Source organism: Pteropus medius, unplaced genomic scaffold, assembly GCF_902729225.1.
Source record: "Pteropus medius unplaced genomic scaffold, Ma_sr-lr_union100, whole genome shotgun sequence".
Taxonomy (NCBI): Eukaryota; Metazoa; Chordata; class Mammalia; order Chiroptera; family Pteropodidae; genus Pteropus; species Pteropus medius.
The window spans coordinates 1,975,345-2,001,283 of NW_024356249.1; the positions used below are offsets into that span (position 1 = coordinate 1,975,345).

General features: G+C 43.8%; 1 protein-coding gene across 8 annotated transcripts in view; it reads left to right on the plus strand.

The window, feature by feature from the left end:
- Positions 1–25,939, plus strand: part of DENND2A (DENN domain containing 2A) — a 114,620-nt gene that overhangs the window by 50,932 nt on the left and 37,749 nt on the right. For 4 of the 8 annotated variants that reach the window (XM_039860796.1, XM_039860800.1, XM_039860802.1 and 1 more), the window contains 4 exons: positions 2,536–3,669; positions 15,157–15,284; positions 16,863–16,984; positions 24,326–24,526. In XM_039860796.1, coding sequence (XP_039716730.1) covers positions 2,536–3,669; positions 15,157–15,284; positions 16,863–16,984; positions 24,326–24,526 — 1,585 coding nt within the window. Of the gene's footprint in view, positions 1–237; positions 358–2,535; positions 3,670–15,156; positions 15,285–16,862; positions 16,985–24,325; positions 24,527–25,939 lie in introns of all 8 variants that reach the window. The other 4 variants (XM_039860798.1, XM_039860801.1, XM_039860799.1 and 1 more) reach the window with 3 other exon arrangements.

Below are 25,939 nucleotides of genomic sequence, written 5' to 3' on the forward strand. Positions count from 1 at the left end.
GTGCCCAGTGTGTGGAGGGGGCGATCTCAGGGCCACTTTGGAACCCCTATTTATGCATTCCAGTCCAGGGGTTATTTTCCTAACTACTAAGATGCGGAGGTTTTTTTAAATTATCAGTGAGCCCTAAATCTTCGCAGCTGCATCTGTCCACATAGCCGGCTTTACCCATCTCTTATTAGCAGAGTTGTTTTCTCCCCATACGTTTTCCTCTGACACTCTCTCACACATTCTGCAAAGGAGCTGGCGACCACTGAGCTGTTCACAGCTATGCGCCCCAGTCCAGAGCCCCTTCTGAGGCCAGAGAAGTCTGGAAACAGGAACTTAAGACATTTTGGGGTACAGCAACATGTGGAGAAGGTACTCCACCTTGGTTTCACCATCCTTGCCGCTCTTGCTTGAGCTTTGTCAGTCCAGCGTGGTGTTCCAGCAAGCCATCCTTTTTCCCTCTTCGGTTTTTAGATAGTGATTGTGAAGAGATTGTGAAGTCACACCAGATATTTGTGACCTTAGGCAATAACTATAATCATTACAGTAACACCAGTTACCACTTACCAGTATCAAGATTTATGATGTATGCTGTATTCTGGGCACACTACATATATTAACTCATTCATTCATTTATTTAATAAATATGACTTCCTATTATGTACTAGGCACAGAAAACAAGATAAATTAGGCCTCTGCAATCCTAAAGTTCCAGTGCAGAGGAAAGAGACAGGGATCTTATTTTAAGATGGAAAAAAATGAAGCCAAGATTCAAACCCAGGTTTCTCTGATGCTCTATGATTATGTATTGTATCATCATTTGTCACTTAGCATGCACTAACCTGAACTGTTTTTATGTGTCCTATCTCTTCATCTTCTAATATCATTAAAGTAAGGGCTTTTGAACTCAGTAGAATATCAACAAACTGATTCTGATTCTGATTCTGATTCTGACTAAAATCTGAATTCATACTAATGTCCTCAGTGGTGACAGGAAAATTAAAAGATGTGTTTCTTTTCTGTAAGTACTCTGTTATGAAAGCTAATTGTTTATTTAAATAAGGAATTCTGCTTTGGTAGCCATATTTAATGTATGAAAATGTGTTTTTAATTTCACAAGTTTCTAATTTATGCTGAGCAACCAAGAACAGCAAAACAATTTACATTTGGAATAGAAAGCTAAATGTAACAGAGCGCGTGAAATTGCTAATTATTCATCTCTCGTGTAAACCTTAACTGGAGTTTCAGAATTCCTATATAGTCAGATAAGTGTACACATTCAGAAAATGTGCACCGCGAAGTTGGTCCATGCATGTTTGCTCATCGTGGCACATCTAAGATTACTGTGTTCAGCCATGACCTGTGCTAGTGGAAGAAAGTTTTACATTTCAAAACAGATATTCTCATTCTCATTAGACTAGCTTAATCATGTTTTTTTGTTTTTCTTTCAAAATAAATTTTAACATCTTCGTGGTACGAACTGACCTCCTGAAATCACATTCCGAGGCATATATCCCCACATGTACATTCTAGGCCAGAACTTTCTGCAGCGATGGAAATGTTCTGCTCCATTCAGTAACCGTTAGCCACATGTGGCTACTTAGTACTGAGTGTGGCTGGTGCAGCTGAGGGACTAAAGCTTTAATTTAATTCGATTTCAGTTTAAATAGCCACGTGTGGCTAGTGGCCACTGTATTGGACAGCACAGTTCTGTACACAAGTGAAATTTGGATCTGCCTGTTGATTCACTCACTTGTTTATGCAACAAGATTTTCTCTGCCAGGTGTTGTTCCGGGTGCTAGGGAGGCAGCAGTAGCCAAAGCAGGCCAAATTCAAAACCAAACCAAACAATCCCTGTCCTCATGGAGAGGCCCGTCCCGCAGGGCTCACACTCTGGAGGAAGTTCAGTCCAAATGCATTCAATCACTGTGTCTTTACTCATTCAGATCAGGACAACTTTTCAAGCCCAGAATTAGTAAAACTCGATGACGTATGGCGTTGATTTGATTTTTAAATAGTACTTATAAAGGCCCATCAGTTGATTATAGAAGCAAAGGAAACTTAGACAATATAATCTATTATCTCATGACATTTCAACAGGGGAAAAACAACTAATAATAGTGATGACGACCACTTCAAATCTATCCTTTAGGATAAGTTTCTTTTCGTGACATGCTAGATGCTTCATGTGAGCTGGCTCACTAAATGTTTACAGTCATCACATTGTTACATATGTATTATTCTCATTTCACAGATGAGGAAACTGAGACACACAGGAGTTCAGCAACTTACCCAAGGTCATACAGCTGGTCAGTGGTTGAGTTAGAATTTAAACCCAGGTCTGCTGGACTCCAAAATCCAATAGCTCCTTTCATTCCACCATACTATCTCCCCAAGAAAAATATTTCATGATTTTTTTTAAATGGTAGTTTCAATGTTTGTGATTTGCATTTAGAATATAACATTGATATTAAGTTCTAGCAAATCTCTATGCCCAGCCAAGAATAATAGCCAAGAATCCCTCACCCAGTATTTGTCTTTCTTGTTCAGGGTCAAGGTAGAAGGTCCAAAGGCTGGGGAAGACCCTGGAAGGCAGCCACTTAGGTCCTCCATTCCTTTCCTAGAGACTGGTCAGGATTCGCCCTTCCGAAGAAGCCCGCTGGAAAGCCTCAGTAACCTGGTGCTGGAGTCAAGAGCAGACGGTTTCCAGCAGAACATGTTCAGCTCTAATATGATCATCAGCGACCCAGCTTCAGATCTCAGCGCTAAAGAAGCCAGCGGGGCAGGCAGGAGGCAGCTGGGCGGTGTTCAGAACCCTTGCTTTCCTGCCCGAGACAGGGCCCAGCACAAGTCCCTCAGCATAAAGGACAAGATATCAGAATGGGAAGGGAAAAAGGAGCTGTCCACTCCTGCACCTGGCAGGAAGGCAGATGGGCAAGAGGAGTACCTGGCCTCCTGTGTGATGGAGAGGAGAAGTGATGGAGTGAGGGCTCATAATGGAACGAAGCTGGACGCAGACAGCAAAGAGAATGAGAGGAATAAAAGGGTAGTGGCAGTTGGGGGACCGGATGCGGAGCAGAGGCCAGACCTAAGCCAGCCATCCAGGGAGCTGGCTCCCAGCTCGGGCAGAGACCGAGAGCCAAGGCCTGGCAAACAGCGCTTCCAGAACGACAGCCTCTCTGTGCTGAAGCAGGTCAGGAAGCTGGAGCAGGCTCTGAAGGACGGGTCGGCTGGCTTGGATCCCCAGCTACCAGGGACGTGTTACTCCCCACACTGCCTGCCAGACAAGGCCGAGGCGGGGCCCGCCCTCACTGAGAACCGTGGGGGTGGGAGGGGCTCAGAATGCAGGTCCCAGCACATGGACCTGGCCCCGGAGCCAGCCCCCGAGGCTGTGGAGGGAAGGAGAGGCTCCTGCGGGAAGCCCTGGGACCACAGCCCAGAGAGTGTGTACAGGGGCCACCCACCAAAACCCTTCATCAACCCGCTCCCCAAACCCCGGAGAACGTTCAAACATGATGGAGAAGGGGACAAGGATGGGAACCCAGGCATCTGCGTCAGGAAGGACAGGAGGAACCTGCCCCCTCTGCCCTCTCTACCTCCCCCGCCCCTGCCCTCGTCTCCCCCTCCTTCCTCTGTGAACAGAAGACTGTGGAACGGGAGACCGAGACCCAGCACGGACCACAGGTAGGCCGCGGCGACTGCCTGCGTAGTTTCTGCCACGTCGCAGCTGTCTGTCCTCAGCTTATTTGTTCGTTTTTAGTAAACCGATGGAGCTTGTAGTTAATCAAGACGGTTCATGGCTTAAGATAGTTTATCGATGAAACCTAGAAACGTGATAACTGATGCGCATGTTTTGTGTTTGTCCTCTGTCCTCAGAAAAGAATATTTGCTTTGAAAAATTACCCTTCGAGTATGATAAGTTCTTGTCATTCAGATAGTGAACCAAGAATTAAACGAAAACTTGTTTTAACACCGGCAGTCTACTAATTGGTGCTAATTGATATTCATTCTGGGACTACCATCCGTGGTAGTGCATGGTGCTTTGAATCTTTCCTGGCTCTTTTTTTCATATATGTCCTTGGTATGGGCTCAGAAACACACTGCCTGGGTCTACCTTGGCCCTATTACAGTCTGTCTACGTGACCTTGAACAAGTTACTTAACCTCTTGAAGCTTCTGTTTCCTCATTTATACCTATAGATGCACACTGCCTGTTTTATAAACGTAAAAGAATAGATTAGCTAAGAAAGCATGTGAATGCTTGAAAATAAAATCTATCCTTTGGAAAAAGTTTCTTTTCTGCTTTGAAACCTAATTTCTAGTCCATTTTTGTAATGTGCCAGTTGGTTTATACCCACTAATGTGGAAACCCACTTTAGAGCAAAACTCCTCAAAAGAGTTGTCTATACTTACTGTCATCATTTCTTCACCCGTTTTTTTTCCTGATCCTCTGCAGTTGACCTCGTGCCACTTACCCTGAAGTTGCTATTGACTAAGGCCACCAATGACCTCCATCTTGCCATACGGAATGTATACTTAATTTATACCAGTCTCCAGTTCTGTTCTTTTCTTAATTGACCTCTCTTGGCATTGGAGGAACAACTGACTCATGCCACCTTGAAACACTGTGCTCACCTGGCTTCTAGGTCACCCGCTTTCCTGGTAGTCCTGCTTCTCTGGCTGCGCCTTCTCAGCTTCATTTTCCTCCCCTCTCCCTTTACGTGTCAGAATAACACCCAGCCACCCCCCAAACCCCCACTTACAACTCATCCACACCTCGCCCTGGGATCAGAACAGGAACTTCTCTCCTTCGTCTACACTCATTCCCTGTATGATCTCATCTAGTCCCACGGCTTTAAATGTCAGTCACACACTTATGATTCCCAAATGTGCACCTCCAGTCCCGACCCCCTCCAGACTGGGTCTCCAGACTGGGTCTCATCTGGTTCCCTAGTGGTTGAGACCTATCATGTCCAAACCTAAATTCTCAATCCAGGCCACTGCTAACCATCTCCTCGCAAAATAATTGCTGTCTTGTCAAATGGCCTCTCCCTTCGTTTTGCTTAGGCCAAAGACCTAGGGGCCATCTCCGAGTCCTCTCTTTTTCACACACCCCCATCTAATTCATCAGGAAGCCCTTGGCTACTGTTTTAAATGTTATCTTGAATTTCACTCCATCTCTTCCATTGCTATCATCTTAGTTATCTTGGATCCATCCAGTATTTTCCTTTCTCAGCAGCCAGACGAATCTTCTAGAAATATGAATTAGAGCATGCCACTCCCAAGTCACCGTGGTCTATTAGGTAGGATTCTTTTGACTAGGGTATCTATTTAGGGTATCTATTTCTTTTCCAATACCAAACTGTTTTCATTATTTTAACCTCATAATATGTTTTGATATCTAGTAGAGCTTACAAAAATTTTTTATTGTCGGTAATAATCAGTCAGTTGGTTCTCTTGGACATCCTGCATATACTATCATGTCATGAAAAAAATGACCATTTGGTCTCCTTTTTAATAATTATAAACCAATTATTTCTTTATTCTCTTTTTTCAAAAATGTCTTAACTATTCTTACATGTACTTTCCTAAATGTTCTATATATCACTAGCAAATTTCACCACACAAAATATGTATTAGTTTTTTAAATTGGAATTCTGTGTATTTGCTAAGTTTTTATATTTTGTTGCCATTGTTAATGCAATCTTTTTTCTCATTATATGATTTTCACATTTAAGAAGACTATTAGTTTTTGTACATTGATCTTTTAAAAAACACCTTAAAGAAATTTCTTATTGTTCCTGATAGATCGTCTGTTGATTTTCTTGAACTTTCTATATGTAATCATATTGCCTGGAAAGAATTATCATTTTACTTTTTTCTTTTTAATTTATACCTTCAAATTCTTTTTCTTTTCTTACTGAGTTGCACTGGATAGTCCTTTCAGAACAGGATTAAATATTAATGCTGACAGGAGTGGGGAGCCTTATCTTACCCCTAACCTTACCGGTAATGTTTCTAGTGTCCCACTCTTAAGTACTCTTATTCGAGATATGTTTTTATGTCATCAAGGTAGTATTCATTTCTATTTCTTATTTTACTAAGAGTTTTAAAATTTGATGTTAGATTTTGTCAAATTACTTTTTGGCAACTTTATACAATCATATGGTTCTTCTCCTTTGACCTCTTAATAGCGAATTTATATTTTACTATTAACCCATCCATACATTTCTGGGATGAACTCGCATTTGGTCCTGGTTTATTATTCTTTTAAGGTACTACTAAATACTATTTGCTTATGTATAAGATTTTTGTCTCCATATTCCATAAATGGGACTGGTCTAAACTTGGTATTTATGGTACTACCTTTATCAGGCTTCAGTATCGGTGAGATCTATAGAAGAATTTAGAGAATTCCTTCTTTCTGTTCTGAGAACATTTGACTCCATCTCCAGCTCTACATCCTTTCCCAAACAGGTGCCAAGCCCAGAGCCCCAAGTACTCTGGTGACTTTCTGCTGCTGTCCCCAGTGCTTCCTAACAGCAGCTCTTCACGCCCTTTCTGGGCTGTGCCTCCCGAGAGGTCCGCTTTCTGGGAAATTGGAGCATTCCACCTGTGTCCTCCCTGGGCAGACAGATCGACCTGGTGAACAGTTGTTCCCATCATCTTCTCTCTCTCAGCGACCATCTGCTCTTTTCAGCATCCCAGCCTTTTCTTTAAAACTAGCTAAAGTTACTTAGTTTCAGCCCAAAGATGAAATTTTTCTTGGCCAGTTCAGATATGGTTGCATCAGCTGTGTTTTAAAGAATTTTGGCTTTGAATTTTTTTGTTTTGTTTAAAATAGTACAGTGGGGGTGATTAGGGCAAGATGTTCACTTTCTGCTCTTAAAAATTAAAGTATGCTCTTTATTGTGGTCCTATCTCGAAAAAAAGAAAAGGCTCAACTCTGAATTTGGCAGACTTACTGCCCTCTCTGAGGCAGGAAAGCCAAGCCAAGATCGAAGAAAGAAATGATTAAGGATTTTGAGGTTATGAGGGTTTAGAATTACACAGCCGGGCTGTGCGCGTTGGAGAATGTTTCCAGCTTATTTTCATAGGCCAGTTAGTTCACCTCAGCAACGGCCAAACCAATGAGTTCAGATGCTCAGATTGAGAAAATGTGTTTTTCTCTTCTTTCTCTCTTCTTATTTTTCCCTTTCCTTTTCTTCTCTTTCCTCTTTTCTCTCTCCTTTCTCCTTTTCTCTTTCCTTTCTTTCTTCATTTCTCTAAAGCTCCAGGAAATTAAATGCAAGAACTTACTGCCTTCGATCCTAAAATGGAAAATGAGAAACCTTCAAATGTCAGGAAATTCCAAAGATAAGGTTCCTACAGCAGCATTAACTTGGTCGTGTATGTTTTATGGCATACATTTAATAACTTTGGCAGGAATGCCTTAAGGCCAACATTTAACAAGAAAAGTTATTATTTTTTAAGTATAAGCAGCATCCTGAATCCCATGTATCTATATATACCCAAAAGGTTTTAACTTGAATTCAGATTTTTTATTTTAGTTTAATTTGATCACATGACAAGAGTGTTTAGATCTTTATGAACCCAAATAACTACATTGACCAAAATGATTGTTTTGGCATTATATAGATTCAGCCTTTCCTTGGGGCTTTAGCATGAGACTTTCAGAACTTTTGAGGATGTGAAACCTCAGTCAATATATGACTGCCAAATCATGCTGTGCTGTTATTGATCCCATAATCCCCATCTTCTACAGGACCGTTAGGGACCCCCATAACACTCTGGCTGGGCAGCAACCCTCAGCCATCAGCAGTTGAATGGTTAAAATTCACTTACTACGCTGTGGGCTGTCCCTGTCGTTATGAGCCTGTCTTAGCAAGCATGACATCCATGAGGTAACCCTAACTGCTGTGTGTAAACACTGAATGTTCGTCAGGGGATCCCTTCACGGATTATACAAATGCGTAACCACTATGCTGTACACCTGACACTAATGTAAAATAATAGTGAATGTCAACTGTCTTGAAAAATCAAAAAAGGAAGGAAAAAGGTTAAGAGGAATGAGAAGTTCAGACTTCCAGGCTATAAAACAAATAAGTCACAGGGATGCAGTGTACAGCATACAGAATATGGTCAATTATATGGTGATAGCACTATACGGTGTCACATGGTCTCTGGCCTTATCATGGCAATCACCTCTCTAGGTATGTAAATGTTGAATAACTGTGGTGTGCACTTGAAACTAATACAGTATCATATGTTAGCTAGATTTTAATAAAAATCTTTTGGGGAAAAAAAAAAAACCCTGAATGTTTAAAATCTTCAAAGGGGCAAATCATTTGATTAATTTAATATCTAGAGCAAAAGTTACTGTGAAAGCATCTGAGAAGCTTGACTTTGTAAACTCATTTATTTCTGTAGTAATGGCATTGGGAAACAAAGATGAGGGTATCAAGGATAGTTGTTATTCTACATCAGGAGAGTGGTCGTCATGTCTTATTTCTCAATAGAAAGTAGAAATGGTTAGATTTTAGACACAGTGGAGGATAGAGATAGTTTCTCTTCTGACATTTCTATTTTGGATTGAGGATAGAGAAAAGCAGAAGCCAAATGGGGTAGTCATAGTTCCCAAGAGGAGGTACTCGACAGCAGAGTGCAAGCTAAGGGCTAACATAAGCGAAATCCCGCTAGCCCCCATTAGATCACCTAGTGGCGTGACTCCCCTCCCCCAGGGGTGTGGTGAGCTGGGCGAAGAGTTGCCCAGACAGGCAAGAAGAGATTCTGTGGCGGCTGGAGGTGGATGAGGGAGCCAGAACGTGGCATCCCTGGTTTCCAGCTCATCAGAATGGTGTTTTACGTGGTGGCTAGGTCCCAGGCCATTTAAGCTTTCTTAACCCATAGCTGAAAACAACTCTGGAAGAAATGTGTTCAAAACAATTGACTAAAAATTAGCTCTAAGAGTAGAGCTGCTTTATTTGTTTATGTCATAGTTGATATCAATTGTAAGCAGTAAACGTGGCTGTTAAAATACTCATTCACTTATTCAGACAACAGATATTTACCTTGAGCCTATGTAGTGTTAGACATGGGAATATAACGATGAACAAGATGCTGAGCCCCTGCCCTCAGGGGACTTAGGGACTAGTCACAGTTAGAAGTGCACAACTAGTTATGTAACCTCGGTGCTATGGAGCGTTCGGCAGGGGTGTTTAGCCTGTCCTAGAAACAGGGCCAGCTCAGAGGGGAAGTGTCACTCAGACTGAACCCTGAGGTTCCCAAGGAAGGAGGAAGGTGGGAGCTGGGGTTTCATTTTGAAGGCCCTGGGGCAAGAAAGACTTCAGCAAGCTGCAGGGCCTGAGCAGCAGGTAGTGGCCAGGGGGTCGGGAAGGGTGTGAGCCCAGAGGTCCTGGAGCCAGGCTCTGGAGGGGCCCTATAGACCAGGCAAGGATTGGGGCCAGTTACCTAAGAGGAATAGGAAACATCTGAAAAGTTTTAAGAACGAGAGACACATGATCTGATTTGCATTCTTAAGAGTTCGTCCCCACAACAGCATGGCGACAGGAAAGGGCACCAGTGACCGGGTGGGTAGCTGAGAGGGTGAGAGGAAGAGCAAGGAGGTATTGGGGTTACCCTGTGGCGTAACTGCAGTGGAGACCAAGAGAAGTGGGTGGATTTCATGAATGCTTTGCAGGCAGAGCTCTTGTTAACTGGTTAGAAGTGGGCAGTTAGGAGGGAGATTTGGACAGGACTTCTTCGTTTAAGTCATAAATAAATATGTGGATGGATGGTCTTTGCCGAGATGGCAGCACTGGAGGAAGAGCTGGTCCTCATCAGGGAGCAGGGGGCAAGAGTATGAGTTCAGTTTTGGATTTGCTAATTTTGAGATTCCTAGGCATCATCCAAATGGAGATGTGGGATGACCTCTTAAGTTAATATTTCATTTACAAAAATATGGAAGTCACAAATAACATTCAAAATACTACTTGAAATCATAATATTTGACATTGGTGTTTGATATTTGGATATTACATAAATTATAGCCCACTTCAGCAATCTTCAGTGGACCAATCAGAGCATTCCTGCATTTCTAAAACTAAGAAGTACACAAATCACCTGATAATTTGAGGGCCCAGGAAGCAAACATGGGCTGAGAGGAGGTTGCACCCCGTCACCGGGCTGTGGGCTCCCAGAAGGCAGAGACTTCTTCACCAGCTGTGAGCTCATTTGGGACCCTCAGAAGGTGCTTATTAAGCATGTGGGCTGGATGTGGAACAGATGTGGAAATATTTAAATGCAAGAGAAGCCAATTTAGATGTGGTTATCATTAGCCTTTTGAAATTTCTTTTCCCTCAGTTAATATGTAAATAAAGGTACTAAAACCTTTCTTCCCAAGCTTGATATTTTTATAGACAAGACTTAGATAAGTGGTTGGATTATTTGTTTAGTCATATTTTTCCTCTTCGGGGATCCTCATCACCTGCCTGAACCCCAAAACCGGAGGACCCAGTGCTTGGAGGCGTTTATGCAGATTATAGAAATAGTGCTTGGGAGGAACTGTGCAAAGCCACTGCTTGTAAGTATGTTACCAATGCATAATGATGACACATCAGACTTTGTAATTGGAACTCTCTCTCCCGCTGGCTCTAGAAACGGGGCATGTAAAGATTTCTGGTTTCTCCTTGATTTTGTATGTACCGTGGCTTTCAATCATCCTGCATAGGAATTAGTCACCTGAAAACCAACATTTTAATACAGAAAAGGAATGGCTATTTAAGAAAACTTACATGAATTCTTTTGCAAACTAAATCATAGTTTTGCGATGTGAATAACTGTCTTCTAATGAGTTTTTTTAAGGAAGTTTGTAATTTTTTTAAATTGCAGTTTTCTAATGCCATTTAGACTGGTGGTACCTACTATGTGTTAGGAATGAAAAGCAAAGTATAGTTGAACTTTTATATTAGCATCTTGTTCTTGGAAATATAGAAGCATCATCAAAAAAAAAAAAACCTTTCAAACTACAGCCTGAAATGCCAGGGTGTCCGACAGCAGTCATTTGGATACAGGCCATCTGAGCCCAAAAGATAATCCAGATTGTGTTACATATGCTCTGAGTCAGCGAGCCATCCGCTGGGACCGGGAGAGCCAATAGCATGCAAACATCTGTATTGTTAGGGCGTTTATTATTAAAACATTTGAACTATTCAGATATTATTTCATAGGTACTTTATAATAATTTTTCATTTTCCGATTTGACCTATACAAATAGATACCTCAAGTGAGATTTTTTAAAAAATAAAAACAATTGTAGAGCTCTCTCCGTGGCAAAGCAAGATGTGACTGCCACCCTTTTCTAAAATCAAAGGCTGAGCTCAGCCAGGGTCATGCTCGCATTCCAGACAGTCAAAGATTTTTCTGTAAGCGGTGGCCACCTCTCTGTCCCTCTGCTGCCGGGAGTTGTGCTTCCTGACACTGTAGCAGAAACTGCCCAGCTCCCAAGAAAGTTATTCTTTTCTGTGAGGGTTCATAGCTTCCCTTCATAGCATAGTTTAGTTACATTACGAGGGAAACAGAGGGCTTGTTGAGTAATTCACAGTAACACGTGATAAGGTTTTGTATGTAGAATTAGTTCAAGTTCCTAACAACGAACTCTGGAAACAACCTGTTTTAATTTGCAGACGGGGACTGCAGCTTTTCTCCCGCAACGCCTTGCTTATTTGCTCTGCTCAGTCCTGTTAAGAGCTCCAGTCTCCAACCAGACTCCCTGGTCCACCACTTTCTCCCAATGTGACCTTAAGCAACTTACCTAACCTCTCTATGCCTCTGTTTTCTCATATATAAAATGTGGACAATGATAGTAGTTCGTCACAAGGTTGTCGTAGAGTTCCAGTGTGCTCCAGGCAGAGCCCCTAGTCGGTACTGAATCAGTACTGAATGAGTGATTCCGCGGTCTCGTTGAACAGTTTGCGTCTTTCCTAGCAAATCTCGGTTGGTCGGTCGTGGGTGTGCTGAGGGCTCCAGGTAGCAATCCGGTTAGCTCTCCAGGGCAAACCCAGAAGCCATGGCCCACTCCAGGAGTGACTTCACTCTGCCCTGACCGCAGGCCACCACACCTCTGTCCCCAGTCAGCCACCTGGCTCATACCGGCCTGGGCTAATGGCAACCCAGACTAGGAAATGTTCAGAGCGGGCTCACAGCACAGCCCATTTCTATCTGGAGAAGACAGACCAGATCTGCTTCCCGGCCACCGCCCTCCAGGCCCGTCTGCTGCTAGAGCTCCAAGGCCTAGCCTCTCCTGGCTGGATACCACACGGGGATGAGAAGGGGCTCACGGATTGGTAGCCCCTCCTTTGGGACATGAGCTTTTTGTTAGTAGGGCAGGATCCTGGGGCACGAGTGACAGTTTCAGCCTCTTTGGCCCGATGCAAGGCCACGGAGACCCAGCCTGGAAACTTCTGGCTTGGCCCTTCTTTATGCTGCTGCCCTAAGTGCGGACTTCAGGTTCCTGAAGGAGAGAAGGTGCAGATGAAGGCTGACGATTCAGATGTGGAGATAGCGAAGCTGAGGCCCAAAGAGGAGAATGCTTGGGAAACACCCACAGCCCAGGGAGAGGAGGAAGAGAGGCCGGTGACACAAGAAGTGTCTGACAGGGAAGCAGAGTTAGGACAGCATTGCGCCGGCTCTCAAACCATCTGGAGGGCCCGTGTGCTGCCGTTTCCAATCCTTTGCCGGACAAAACTATTGTAAAATATAATAAAAAAGAATTATCAGACAAACGAAATGAAAAAAGACAACAACATACAAGCTTCTGTTTAAAAAAAATTGTTCCGTCAAATTGCTTGAAGAGTTTCTAAACATTTACTCTCAATATCTGTACTTATCAAGGACCAGTAGCAAACACAAGGCACAGCAGCCCCTGCCCATAAATTGCACTTTGAGCACAGCTGCCTTACACGGTAGAGATCAAGAGGCGTCATGTAAAAAAAGAGGACTAAGAAGGTGGTTCGGTTTTACCAGGAATTCACTGGCGACCTTTGGGGTACAGTTTCAGAAAGGAATGCGAGCAGATGCCAGGCCGAGAGGGTCAAGGAGAGAGAAGCCGTGAGGGGCGGTGAACTAGTTATGTAGGCAGTCAGGAGGTGTCCCCCCTCCTCCCCGTGCCCCTTAGAAGTGCTGGCCAGCAAGGTGAGAAAAGCAGCGCTACCAGGGTCATTGTTTCAGCTGAAAGTTTTCCTAGAGGAAACCTCTGCATATTTAAAGAAAGAAAGGAAGGAGCTAGTAGAGGAAAATATTTAAAATGCAAGAAATCCCCAAAGTTTGGAAAGCAGGCAAATGGCCTCCGCCTGGTTCTGCCATCTCGTGGCTTTAATGCGTGACTTTCTCATCGAGGCCTTCCTGATGCACCCATGATCTACCCACCTGAGCCGCCCTCGGTAGTCTTGCTTGCATCGACCGGTTCTCTTCCATCATTGAACTTAACCCAGTTTATCATCCTTTTCGTGTGTGAGCTGCCTGATGTCTGTCTTCCTCCCTAGAACACAAGCTCTATGAGGCAGGGACACTGTTTTAGTCACACTCCTTATTTATCAAACCCCGAGCACAGTGCCTCCTACACAGTAAATGCTCAATGTAAAACATTCGCCACGTAAGTAATTAATAGTACCACAACAGTAATAGTGATAGCTAACATTCATTGAGTGCTTGTTAGGTGCTAAGGACTGTATAAATATTCCCTTTTCTATTCTTCTGACAGTACTGTGAGATCATCACCATTTTACAAATCAGGACACTGAGTTTCAGCCCAGTTAAGTAGTTCGTCCAAGTTTGTGAATAAAAGATCCCAGATCTGTATCCAGGTCTCATTTAATCCTGGAGCCACCAGTGGGGCACCTTCCCCAGGGGCCAGAGAGAGACCAAAAGTGCAGGTGAAGAAACCGAGACACTGCATTTCTAAGTAGTCAGCTACGGGTCACCACCTAGGGTGCTAGCATGTGAAGAACACTGTGCTAGACACCGACGATGAAAATAAGAGAAAAGAGTGGTGATTCCTGAGCCCTAGGGGGGCTGTGACCATCTGGACTCTGTCCACTGAGGGGTGAAGGGCCAGGAGCAAGTCTAGGCCAGCTGCGGGGTGAGCTCCATTCAGTGTGGAGGGACCGCATGTTCACATAAGTTCCATTCAAGGAAGGACCAAGTGTGTTGAGCAGAAGTTCTGGACAGATCTGCTTGGGAGTAGAAGGTGAGCTTCCAGAGCCTGAGTGGGCCGGGCTGTTCTGCTCCGACTGGGAAAAAAATCTGGGTTACTTTGGAGAAGGAGAGGGAGGGAGAAGAAAACGGACAGAGGTGGAGTGAACCTGTGAGGCAGCTGATGTTTTGTATGTTGCACAATATGACCCATCTCGTCACCTCCCAAGTATTCAGTAAAATTACAAAAATCATAGAAACTCTAGGTGAGCGGCTGTGTATGTGTGTGTGTGAGATAGTTGGAGAAGGGGCTAGACCTCGCCTTACGATGAACACCATACCATCGCAACAGGGAGTGCCGTGTAGATTCAGGGTGGGGAGGGGATGGTAGGAAGCCACAGAATGTGCCAGGCCACAGACAGAGACCCGGCCACGTTTGCACAGATCTTTAAGGGGGGTTAGGTGGGATATCTCATGGCTCTAGATTTCATTCTGATGATAACTTCTCGGGTGAGAGAAAAGGGGAGGTTCCCAGGCCTCTGGCCTTCCCTGAACTGGCCATCACGGTTCTTTCTGGTTATTAATGTGTGTGTTCTGTAAATATGGGAGAGCATTTGAAAAGTCCGGAAAAGTAAAAGTGAGGAGAAGCCACAGGCCATCCCTCAGTCCTGAGATAGCAGCTGTATTTTTTCCTTCATTCCCTGCTTTTTGTTTTCTATGTATGTTTGTTTACAAAGTCGGGACTGTATTTTATATATATACTTTGCTATCTTTACTTGGCCTAGTAACATAAACATTCTTTCAAGTAAAAGCCACATCTCACATTTGAAGATTTTTATATCTGCTTACAAAACCTAGAGTTGATTTCAGTAATAGAGATTCTCTCAAGGAAAAAGAAAAATTTTTTTTTATATGTATTCCCTGGACCAGCCTAATTTGATTTGAGTTCTTGTTTTTTTTCCTCTCATGTGGTACAACCCAGAAAGTCCTATGAGTTTGAAGACTTACTGCAGTCTTCTGCTGAGAACAGCAGGGTCGACTGGTATGCACAGACTAAGCTGGGGCTCACGCGCACTTTATCGGAGGAGAACGTCTACGAAGACATTCTGGGTAAGAAGCAAAATGTGTTGGGGCACAGGTCTGCCTGTGAGAAAGGGGAGGGAGGACATGGGCTGGCCGCTTCCCCCCACACACATACACACACACGAACACTTGAAGACATACATGTACTCAAGTGAATGAGAGAGCAGGTAGGTGAGTGGAAGGTAAAAATGGGGTCAGAGGGGAGAGGAAGGGCTGGGGACAAACAGCCACGGAAGCGGCATGGTGCAGTGGGAAGCACTTGAGACCTGGAGCCTCAATATGCATGATCGAATCTTGGCCCTGCTACTTATTCGCTGCATGACATCGAGCTGGCGACTTAACGTCTCTGAACTCCAGTTCTCTCATCTTATGCTAAGGATGATGGCAGCTACCTTACAGGGTTGTCTGGGGACTGGGGAAGGTGGTACGTAAAGTACCTGGCTTATAAGTGATGCACAGTAAGTTTAGGGGTTACTGAATGAAAGAAAACTAAAGACCGCCATACTCTTTCTGAAACGACAGGAGCGTGGCAATCACAGAGCATCCAAATGCAGACTAAAGTGAGTGTCTGCTATTAAAACAGTAGCTTTAGCCTCGTTCTGAAGAATTCTTTCAGATTCCACAGTGTGGCTCAGATTCAGAGTGAGTTTGCGTTTAAATTCAGTAAGTTAATTAATCTTAGGGAAAATCACAGTTTCGATGTGTGAGCTCAGACCAGCATCTGCGTGCTGGGGGTGGAGATGGGGGAGGGGGGAAAAAGGAGCTGGTAAGAGGGGGAGACCCATACGTATCTACATGCAAGGAGCAGGTAGGGCAGGTACACACCTGCATACGGGCATGTAATCATCGATTCCAGGAAAACTCCATGGTCGGTGGACACACGAGCATAGAGGAACGTGCTTAGCTGAGCTATTCGCATTGCACCATACACTGTTTGAACTTCCATGTCCAAGCTGGGGAGACGAGTCCTGCCCAAGCAGCAGGCTCCTCAAACCCCAAGCAGGGATGAGATCTGGACTTAGCGGTGTGCGCCTGACAGGGGAGCTCTCATTCACAAGGAACAGAAAACCCGGCTGAAGCAGTGAAGGGGCTTGATTGGCTCCTGTGACCAGACTGGCTTTTTCTTCCTTGTTTCTTATATCTCAGGTTAGCTCCATTCTCAGCAGGTTTCCCTGGTCCCCACGATGCTGCCGTCATCTCCCTGGAGGGGCGTTCTGTCTGTGTCCTGCAAGTCCCAGCAACAGTCCTGAGGTTCACTCTGGCTACAGCAGTTTAGGTCCCGTGCCCACCTTCCAAGCCCAGGGATACCACGCGGTGACTGGCCTAGATTTGGGATTCTGAGCCTTCCCGGAACTGGTCGCTGAGGCAGGGACTCGGGGAACTCTGAATGGCTAAAACCCTGAAAGCCAAGTGCATCTAAGAACAGGAGACAGGGTTGGGTTGGGGGGAGTTCCCCAGTGGGGATCGGATCTGTTACCAGGAGAAAGGACGAATGGATGGCGAGACATCAGACATCCCCACAGGAGAGGCTAGGTTATTGGGCTGATCCGACAAGAAAGACCTGCTCAGTGTTCCCAGTTCCTGACCAGTTACTTCTGACCACAGATCCGCCAATGAAGGAAAACCCTTATGAGGACGTTGAATTACATGGCCGCTGCCTGGGGAAGAAGTGTGTCTTGAACTTCCCTGGCTCTCCCACCTCTTCCATCCCTGACACACCCACCAAGGTATGAGCCCCCCAGGGAAGTGTTGCGGGGGGCGAGGGATCCCCAGCACCATGACCCGAGCAGCCTGGAGTTCTGGGTTACACGGGAACGCTGGGCCACGTGCACAGAGGCTCCGGGTCTGTACCTTAGCTGCCCGCCTGCCTGCGCTTCCCGCCTCTGGTGCTCCTGGAACTCCGCTCCACGAAGCTGCCTCAAGTATCATTGTCACATCTGCTGGATGGGGAACCTCCCCAACTGGGTAAATAACGTGTCGTACAGCCATGCTATACAGCCATTAGGTAGAATGTCCTGACGTAAAACAAACTCTAAAGTATAGACCTGAAAGGCATGGGGCAGAAGCAGTATTTTTACAGTACACCGCCACGTGTGGGGTTTTTCAATGGAAGAATATGCATCACGTAATCTCACCTGTTTGCGCATGGTGAAGAAGATTTCTGTAGGGATTCCTCAGAATGCGTCAGTGGGTACCTCTGCGGAGTTGTTGAGTGCCTGAGTACCTGGAGGTCAGGGTAGAGACTGGCATTTTTTACAGAATATCCTTTTGAACCTTTCGGAATTATGTACATATGGATAATATAACTATATTCACGTACATGATCATTTCAACCCTTTGCCTGTAGGACTGAATTCATATTCCTTAGCAGGGCATTCCTCTTCCTTCATAATCGATCCCCGAGCACCCATTACTACCTAGTTCCCCACAGCTCCTACCTACAGAAAGCTCCCCTCCAGTGAGAGCCTGCTGACGGCCTCTCTGATAGCACAGGCCCAGGATCAGCAGACCTTTTCTCTAAAGAGCCAGAGAGCAAACATATAACCTTTGCTGTAAGTACTCAGCGCTGCCATCCTGGTACAAAGCAGCCGCAGACAATGTGCAAACAAATAAGTGTTGCTGTGTTTCAATAGAACTCTATTTATGGATACTGTATTTTGAATTTTATATAATTTTCACCTGTCGTAGAATATTTTTCAGCCATTTAAAGATGTAGGAACTATTCTTAGTTCATGGCCTATACGAAAACAGGAGGTGGGCCTGACATGGGCCAAAGGTTGTAATTTGCCCACCCCTGTGTTAGCTCATTTCTACCTCTGCTTTGACTCTCGCCTGGACCTCCCTCTCCCCATCCTTTAGGGCTCAGCTCAATCATGTCTCCTTCAGAAAGCTTCCAGGCCGTCCCAGGCCTGGGACCTCTTCCCCTCCGCCTGCCTATAACACTCAGTGGGCTAAAGCATTCATTTCACACCAAATTGTATGTACTGCCTATGACATCTCTTACTCTGGTGATGTGAATTCTGATTTAAGTCATATAATATATCTTAGAAACATCTCCCCAACTAGACTGAAATTCCTCAACGTCAGAAAATATATATTCTATTTCTTTGTGTCTCCCATAAGTAGTTGTTATACAATGTTTAGGTATTGAAGACATTAAATAAAGGCCAAATCCAGGCTGTGTCGGTTTAAATCCCATAGCAAAGGCCTAAGAAACCATCTTCCTCTCTGGGCACCTGTGAGGTCAGCACTTGCTGGCGGGTGGCTGGGGTCTGTCTGCACACGAGGCACACCTTTGTGCTTGACGGTCACAAAAGGAAGCTTTCTGCCACCAGTCTTCCTGAAGAGAATTGAAGGCAGAACCTATCGTGAAGGGTGGATCTTACAGACCCAAATCAATTGCTGTAATACTTGCCAAAACCAATTAACTGTTCTTTTCTCCTCCTGTGGAAAGGAGTATCATCATGAATAATTCATGACAACTGATGATTAACAGTTTCTACTTGCGTTTGAAATGTATTTTTTGTGTTTTCATTGGAATATGGAAAATGTCTTCAACATTTAGGAAATCCTTCATTTCCCATAGTGGGTAAGCCTGGCTTAGAAGAAGGAAGGGTGCACCCCGACTCAGCCCCCTTGTTCTACTCAGCTCTGCTCCACTCTCCACTCCACGTGAGGAGTGAACTACATCTTAGAAAGGAAAACGTGAGCCTACAGTAGCTCTGCATTCAGAGCTGGTGCTGCTCCCTAATACTAGAGGAGAAGGGCCTGGCCCTTTTTGTCTCCATCCTGCCAGGCGAGAAAGAAACTAGATCCTCTGACCCCAGACAGCTAAACAAGCAGATAGTCATGTCAACGAAAATTTCAAGTCCAGCTGCCCAACACGCAGGACTGGTCGCCACTGATCGTTCACACTCGCTCTGCTGCCCTCCCACATCTGGGTGTGTGGTTTGTTCCCCCGTTCTGGGGGACAGCTGCAGACTTTCCTACTCCCTCCATTTAGTTCTTCAAATATTCATGGAGCCTCTGCCACATCTGGGCTGCATCTGAGACCTTGGAACTTACTGGAGCGATCCCTCTGTGGCGACCTCCTCTACCAGCCACAGATAGGTCCTAAGAGACCTTTGGGGATTTTCACTTAATTAGATCCCGCCTCGTTCCAGTAGAGAGGGAAAGGTCAGCTGGACAGACTTGCCTCGGAGAAAAACAGACGTGCAGCTGGGGGCGACACTACCGCTTACAAACCCACAGTGCGAGGCCCTGACACGAGACCGTGCTGCCCTTGCTGGGTGCTACCAGCATCCCCACCCCTTGAATGGCGCGCCAAGTACGGTGGGAACCAATTTTTATAATAAAAGACATCTATGCTAACATAAGATGCTCTTTTTTACTTATTGATACTTAAGAGGAAAAATGTATCGCTGACATTCTCTGCTGGCCTGGATAGATCACACGCACCATCTCCCACCAACAAAGCAGACATCACTTAGCCGTAGCTCTGAGAGGCAGTGTCCACTCCCCTGTGCGGGTTCCAGAGCCCAACTGCCTCCGTTCGGAACCGGCCTGGGCCACTTGTTAGCTCTATGACTTCGGGCAAATGATCTCATCTACGTGCATCAGTTTCTTCACTGGTAAAATAGGACCGATTGTAGTATACTCCTTTTAAGGGGTCTTATGAAAATTAATGAAATTAATACTTATAGACCATTTAGACTAGCGCTTGCAACAGCAGTACTATTTACATTTGCTAAATATATAGAATTATGCTTTTCAGTAAATGTTCTTTTAAAAAATTAACCTTATTTTCTGAAAATAGAAATACATTTTCATTGTAAAAAATTTAAGAATACTGAAAAGTATACTGAAGAAAATAAAACTCATACGTAATAGGGGATTTTTGTTTTTTCTTTATGCTCACTTACATTTTCTTTTTGTATAATAGATTATTATGTGTATGTATATATACGCTTACATTTTTTCAGGTCTTTTTTTAAAAAATTGCATGTAATCCCAACACCGAGAGATAACCACTGCTAATACTTTGGTTTATTTCCTTCCAGATTATCTCACACTGCGTGTGCATGTGTACATTTAAAAGAAAGACTTGGGATTATGTTGTATAAACAGTTTACTGCTCTTTGTGCATATTCATCATTAAGTATGTCCCCATATTATTAATTTCTTTTTAAAAACAATTTTCATTGCCTGGATGATGTTTCATAATTTTAATGTAATGTCATTAACTTCGCGTAAAGTCCCAGTTGTTGGAATGTGCATGTATGCCTTTCCGTGTGTTTCTATGTATGTATATTTAAGGGAGTGTTTATGTATTCATGTAAATATGAGTACCTGTGGGCATATGTGAACAAATGTGTATGTCTGTGTGAGGATGCACGTCTTGGGAGGAGGCCTCTGTGAAAGAAAATAGGAATGAGGTTGCAATAGAGGTAAGGAGGAGATGGGACATTTTACATCAAGGATCCTTCTAGTCTCCTGCCGTCAGTGTCTCCTGAGGCAGTGAGGGCAGGAAGGAGTTAAACCATTAGCCGCCATTCACAGACAAGAAGGGTGAATGAACCCTGGCTTGAGTCCAGGTCAGCTCCCTCTGGGGCTGCACACAGCTTCCTTGCAGCCCCCTTCTCCCCACTGAGATGCCCCCTGGCCAGGGCCCATCACTCTTGGTCTCTTGAAACAACTCGAGAGATTTCAAAAGAGGGTCTTTTTCTGTTTTTCCCTTTTGGACACTACATATCATTTGTTGGGTATGAGTCCAGAATCTATGATTAGGGAGAAGTCTGTGTGCCCCTGTGACAGAGCCAGTCCCCTCCATTGAGTTTACTCCAAAGAAACACAGTGGGGTAGACATGTTATCATCAGGGCATGTTGGTGTGAGGCTCTCCCATCAAAAGCTGGAGTCTTCACTGGACCACAGTCTGACACAATCATCCTTAGGGTCTTAGACAATGGATTCTCTTTTCTACTATAGTTCAGGTTTGGCAAACTACTGCTGGTCACTTGGTTTTGTAAATAAAGTTTTATTGGAACACAACCATGTTGACTCGTTTACATATTATCTGTGGCTGCTCTTGCATTCTAGTGGCATAGATGAGTAGTTCTGACAGAGACAGTATGGCCCACAAAGTCCAAACAATTTACTCTCTGGCTTTAAAAAAAGTTTGCTGACCCTGCTAAGTCCAAACTTGCATCGTCTCTTTCAAAGGCCTTCCACAGACAATTCGATGTGTTTACTGTTGTGTCATCTCTTCCATCTGTTTCACGGCACTCGCTCTAATCCATGAAGACTCTTTTTATCTCATTCGCTCTTTCTCACCTCTATGTCTGTTCTCAGATTGTGCTATATACTTGATAATACTCTCTCCATAGCCCACTAAGTCCTCTTTCTATCAGTTAAGTTGCTACTGAAATTCCACACCCTCATGAAATCTCCCTGGACATTCGGTGGCTTATTTGGGGGCGTTCTAGGACACACTGGGGCCCTTTTCTCCAGCAGTGTGACCACTGGTAGATGCAGCCCACACACAACCTCCACCAGTTCTAGACACCTGTTAAAACGTTGTGTGTTTTGATTCCTTTCTGTTTTCTTTCTTCTTAGACTTTTTCATAAGTCAGATCTTTGAACAGACATTATCACAACCTAAATCTCTAGTGAAAACAGATACCTGCTTTTTGCCAATAATTCAATATGGGATTCCAATGCAGTGAAAGAGTTGGGACCATTTCCTTGGGTTTCATTGCAGATGAAATGTGGTTTTTAAGAAGACTTATGATTATTCCTTCTTCTTGTGCTTGTTTAGTTATTAAAATGCCTGTAGTGAGCAAACCAGGTGGCCTCTTCCTCTGCTCAGGGCTTGCAGCACTAAGCAATTAATTGTTCCCCGAAGACCATGTGAAAATACGGGAGCAGGCCACTGAGGAAGGCTACGCGTCTTATTCCGAAAATCTTCAGGAAAAAAAAAAGGTTCTGGAGTTATTGTTACTATTTGGAACCAAATAAGAAGGAGAAATCAATGGAACAAAATAAACCTATTCTATGAGAGTTTAAAGTATGATAAATGTGGGCTTATAAAATCATAGAAAAATCATTCATTAAAGGAATAGGGATAAGTTAGCTTAGAGGAGAAATCAATTTAGACTAACAAACAATAAAATAAATTTGTGATGGATTAATGAATAAATTATGTTCAAAATAAGCTAAGAAAATCCAGAAGAAAATGGAATTAAATATTTATTAAACCTCTAAAAAGATATAGATTTTTCTAGGCAAATATTAATCACTCACAAAGGAAAGATGAACAAATTTTTTATATAAAAATGTTATGTGAAAAATTCCACATAACCAAAATAGAAATACAAACAAACCACATGGAAAAAATACACTTGCAGCAAAACTAAAAGTTAATATCTGATATGTAGAGAGAGCACCTCCAAATTAATAAGAAAAACACTAGGATCCCAAAAGATAAATAGGCAAAGAACATAAACAATACACTTAGGAAAAATGCAATGAGCACATTAAACTATAAAAAAGTGTCATACCATAGAGGAAGGAAAAGAAATAACTTATATGGAATGCCTGTTACCTATTAGGCACTCTGTTACATGCTGTATATGCCTTTATCTCTTCTAATTCATTAATTAATTTTTTAAAAGACTTTGCAGATATATAGTATCCTAAAATGTGAATCTTGGAAGTACCTTTAGAAAACATGTAGTCAAAGTAGATTTTTAATTTTTTTATTACTATTTCTTATTTTAGTGAATAGTTAATCATTCATATGGTTCAAAATTTAAGAAGTATACAATGTAAAGTCTTCATTTTGCCTCAATCCCTCTATTTCTGTCCCACAGAGCAACCACTGTTAGCTTTTTGTGTATCCTTCCATAACTATTCCGTGGATATACCAGAATAGCTCCTTAAAACACACACACAAACACACACGGCTGTCAGCAAACTATACCAACTATTGTACACCTTGCTTTTTTGCTTAACGATACATGTCTGAGAGAACCTTCCATATCAGTACATTAAGATTTCTTTATGCCTGCATTGTAGTCCACTATATGGACAAAAACTTATTTGACGAGCCTCTATTAATGGACATTTAAGTTGTTTTCAATATTTTGTGTTTACAATATGCTTTGCCCAGTATAACTTTCCTTGTACGATACATCTTAGCACGAGTATGAGCATATCAGGAGGGCAGATTCCTAGAAGCAGAATTGCTAGGTGAAAGGGTATACCCATTTGTAATTTTATTGATAGATTACCCTCCATAGAGTTGTACCAATTTCCGACCCCACCAACAGTGTATAGAAGTGTGAAAGTGACTGTTTTCTTCACTTTCATCAATACAATGAGTTGTCGGGTTTTTTTATCTTTGTTAATCTTTGAGTGAGAAATGTTTCTTCAATAGAGTTTAAATTTTCCTTTCTCTTACAGTGTAGCTAAGACCTTTTTTATATATATATTTAAGAATCATCGTATTTCCTTTCTACAAACTTTCATTCTTTTGCCTGTTTTTCTTTTGGATTGTCGATCTTCTCATTTATTTGTAGTCCATATTAGAAAAATGAGCTCTATAAGTTACATTTTTTTTTTTTACCACTTTTTTGTTTGCCTTTTGACCTTAAAGCAGCTCATTTTTAGAAATAAGACACTGAGGACCAGAGAAGTGAAATTCCTTGGATAGGAGACACTCAGCTTGCCAGTGGCAGAGTTAGAGCCAGACTTAGGTCTTGTAAGTCCCAGTGGATTGTCGGGAGGTCTCATCTGTAAAGCTAAGGGATTGAGCCAGGCGAGTTCCCACTTGTCTAAAAAGTGAGACTGAATTAGATCTGTGTTTTTATATCATACTAATTTTCCATAATTGGGTGATAAGCATTTATTGAGCACTTATTAGCATAGACAAATCCATTGTAGTCTGAGGACATACTCTGGGTAGCTTCCCTCCTCCACCTCAAGTGGTCTCCGTCACTGGCTCCCCCTGTGATCTCCCAGTAAGTCCTTTTCGTATTGATGTACCTTCTTTTCTCCTTTCCCCGCACAGCAGTCATTGTCCAAACCTGCTTTTTTCCGGCAAAATTCAGAGAGGAGGAACTTCAAACTGCTGGACACTAGGAAGCTGAGTCGGGATGGAACTGGGTCCCCTTCCAAAACCAGTCCCCCCTCCACCCCCAGCAGTCCTGACGACACTTTCTTTAACCTTGGAGATCTGCAGAATGGCCGGAAGAAGAGAAAGCTACCCAAGGTAAGGCCTGCAACTAGCTTTGTGTTCAGATATGCACCCCCCGCCTCTTTCCCTGCAGAGGAGTCTGGGCAGAGGACAAATACCTGCTTTGTCACAGGCCAGGTGGGCATGGTGTAGCCAGCAGGCTGGGATATGTGGGCCTTTGTCATAATAATTCTTGTGGTCCTGTAGCCTTCCTCTTAACCATCCTTCTCTTTGCCTTAACTACTCTTCTGACCCTGGACAGTGTTTCCAGTACCCGGCCTCAAAAGGCCACATCCTCCTCCTTCATGACCTGAGAAAGTCGAGCTCCATCCACCAGGCTCTGACTCAGGCTCCACCAGCACCCGCTGCAGAAGCAGCATCGTGCGAGGCCTGTGCTCGAGGCGGCCCTTGTCAACAGTACACCTTCCCTGGCTCTCCTCAGTCCAAAGGGTAAAACACTCCCAGTGGCTTGGATGTGCATCCTCATGTGTCCGCTACTGATTAAATTTCCTTTTGCTCGCTTTCAACCCCAAAGTGCTGGTCACTCTCTATTGTCTATTTTGGTACCAACTTTCTACAGGAACTTTTAGAACAGGAATTCTTAATTTCAGAGTCCAGGGGTAGGCTTTAGAGGATCACAAAACCCATAAAATTGTGTGAAACTTTGTGTGGATGAGTTCTGGGAGATGGGGGCGGGATTGGGGATTGTCTGTAGATTTCACTGGATTTCTCGAAGTGACCATCGACCTAAAAGAAAGTCAGGGGACATCTTCACAAGCTGGTCCCTCCTGATGCAGTTTGGTTATTCAGCATTTTGAGCTGTAACTTCACCCAATCACCCCTGCCTTCAACATTCTTATTCTAGTGAAGATAAGTCACCTTGGCCATCAGAGTGCATTCTGAAGAGTAAGGGTCAGGTGCTGGACAAAGTTCTAAAGTCTGCAGACTGGCGGCAGGGGTTTTAGGCGGAAGAGGGGGAAGACGCCATGCTTTGTCTTGTCGATGGAGGGCAGAGAGAGGGGCCGCGGTAGGAGCTTCACTTGTCCCCTTCAAGCCCTCCTGGTCCTGCCCAGCCCTGCCTAGGGCACAGTACAGGCTGCATATGGTTTGATCAGTTTTCTGAAGGAATTCCCTCTGACGCACGGACCCCTGTCTCTTTCAGCCCGGGCAGAGCCTCTCCCATGTCTCCCCTTGACTGCCTTCTAGTCACTGTCCTGTGCTGTCATGATAGCTGCTCATGGGACCCCCAAGCATGGGGTCTGGAGCCACTCCATTAACTCCCTTTCTGCTTGTTCTGGCACAATTTATACATACTGTTGCTGTCAGAAACCTGCAATTGTGGAATAATTAAAAGCGGCTGTCAACACCTGTCCAACCTCATGATTATCTTAGCAAGTTAAATAGGACTAATAAAATGAGTTAGCTGTTAGGATAGAGCTCTGATACAAC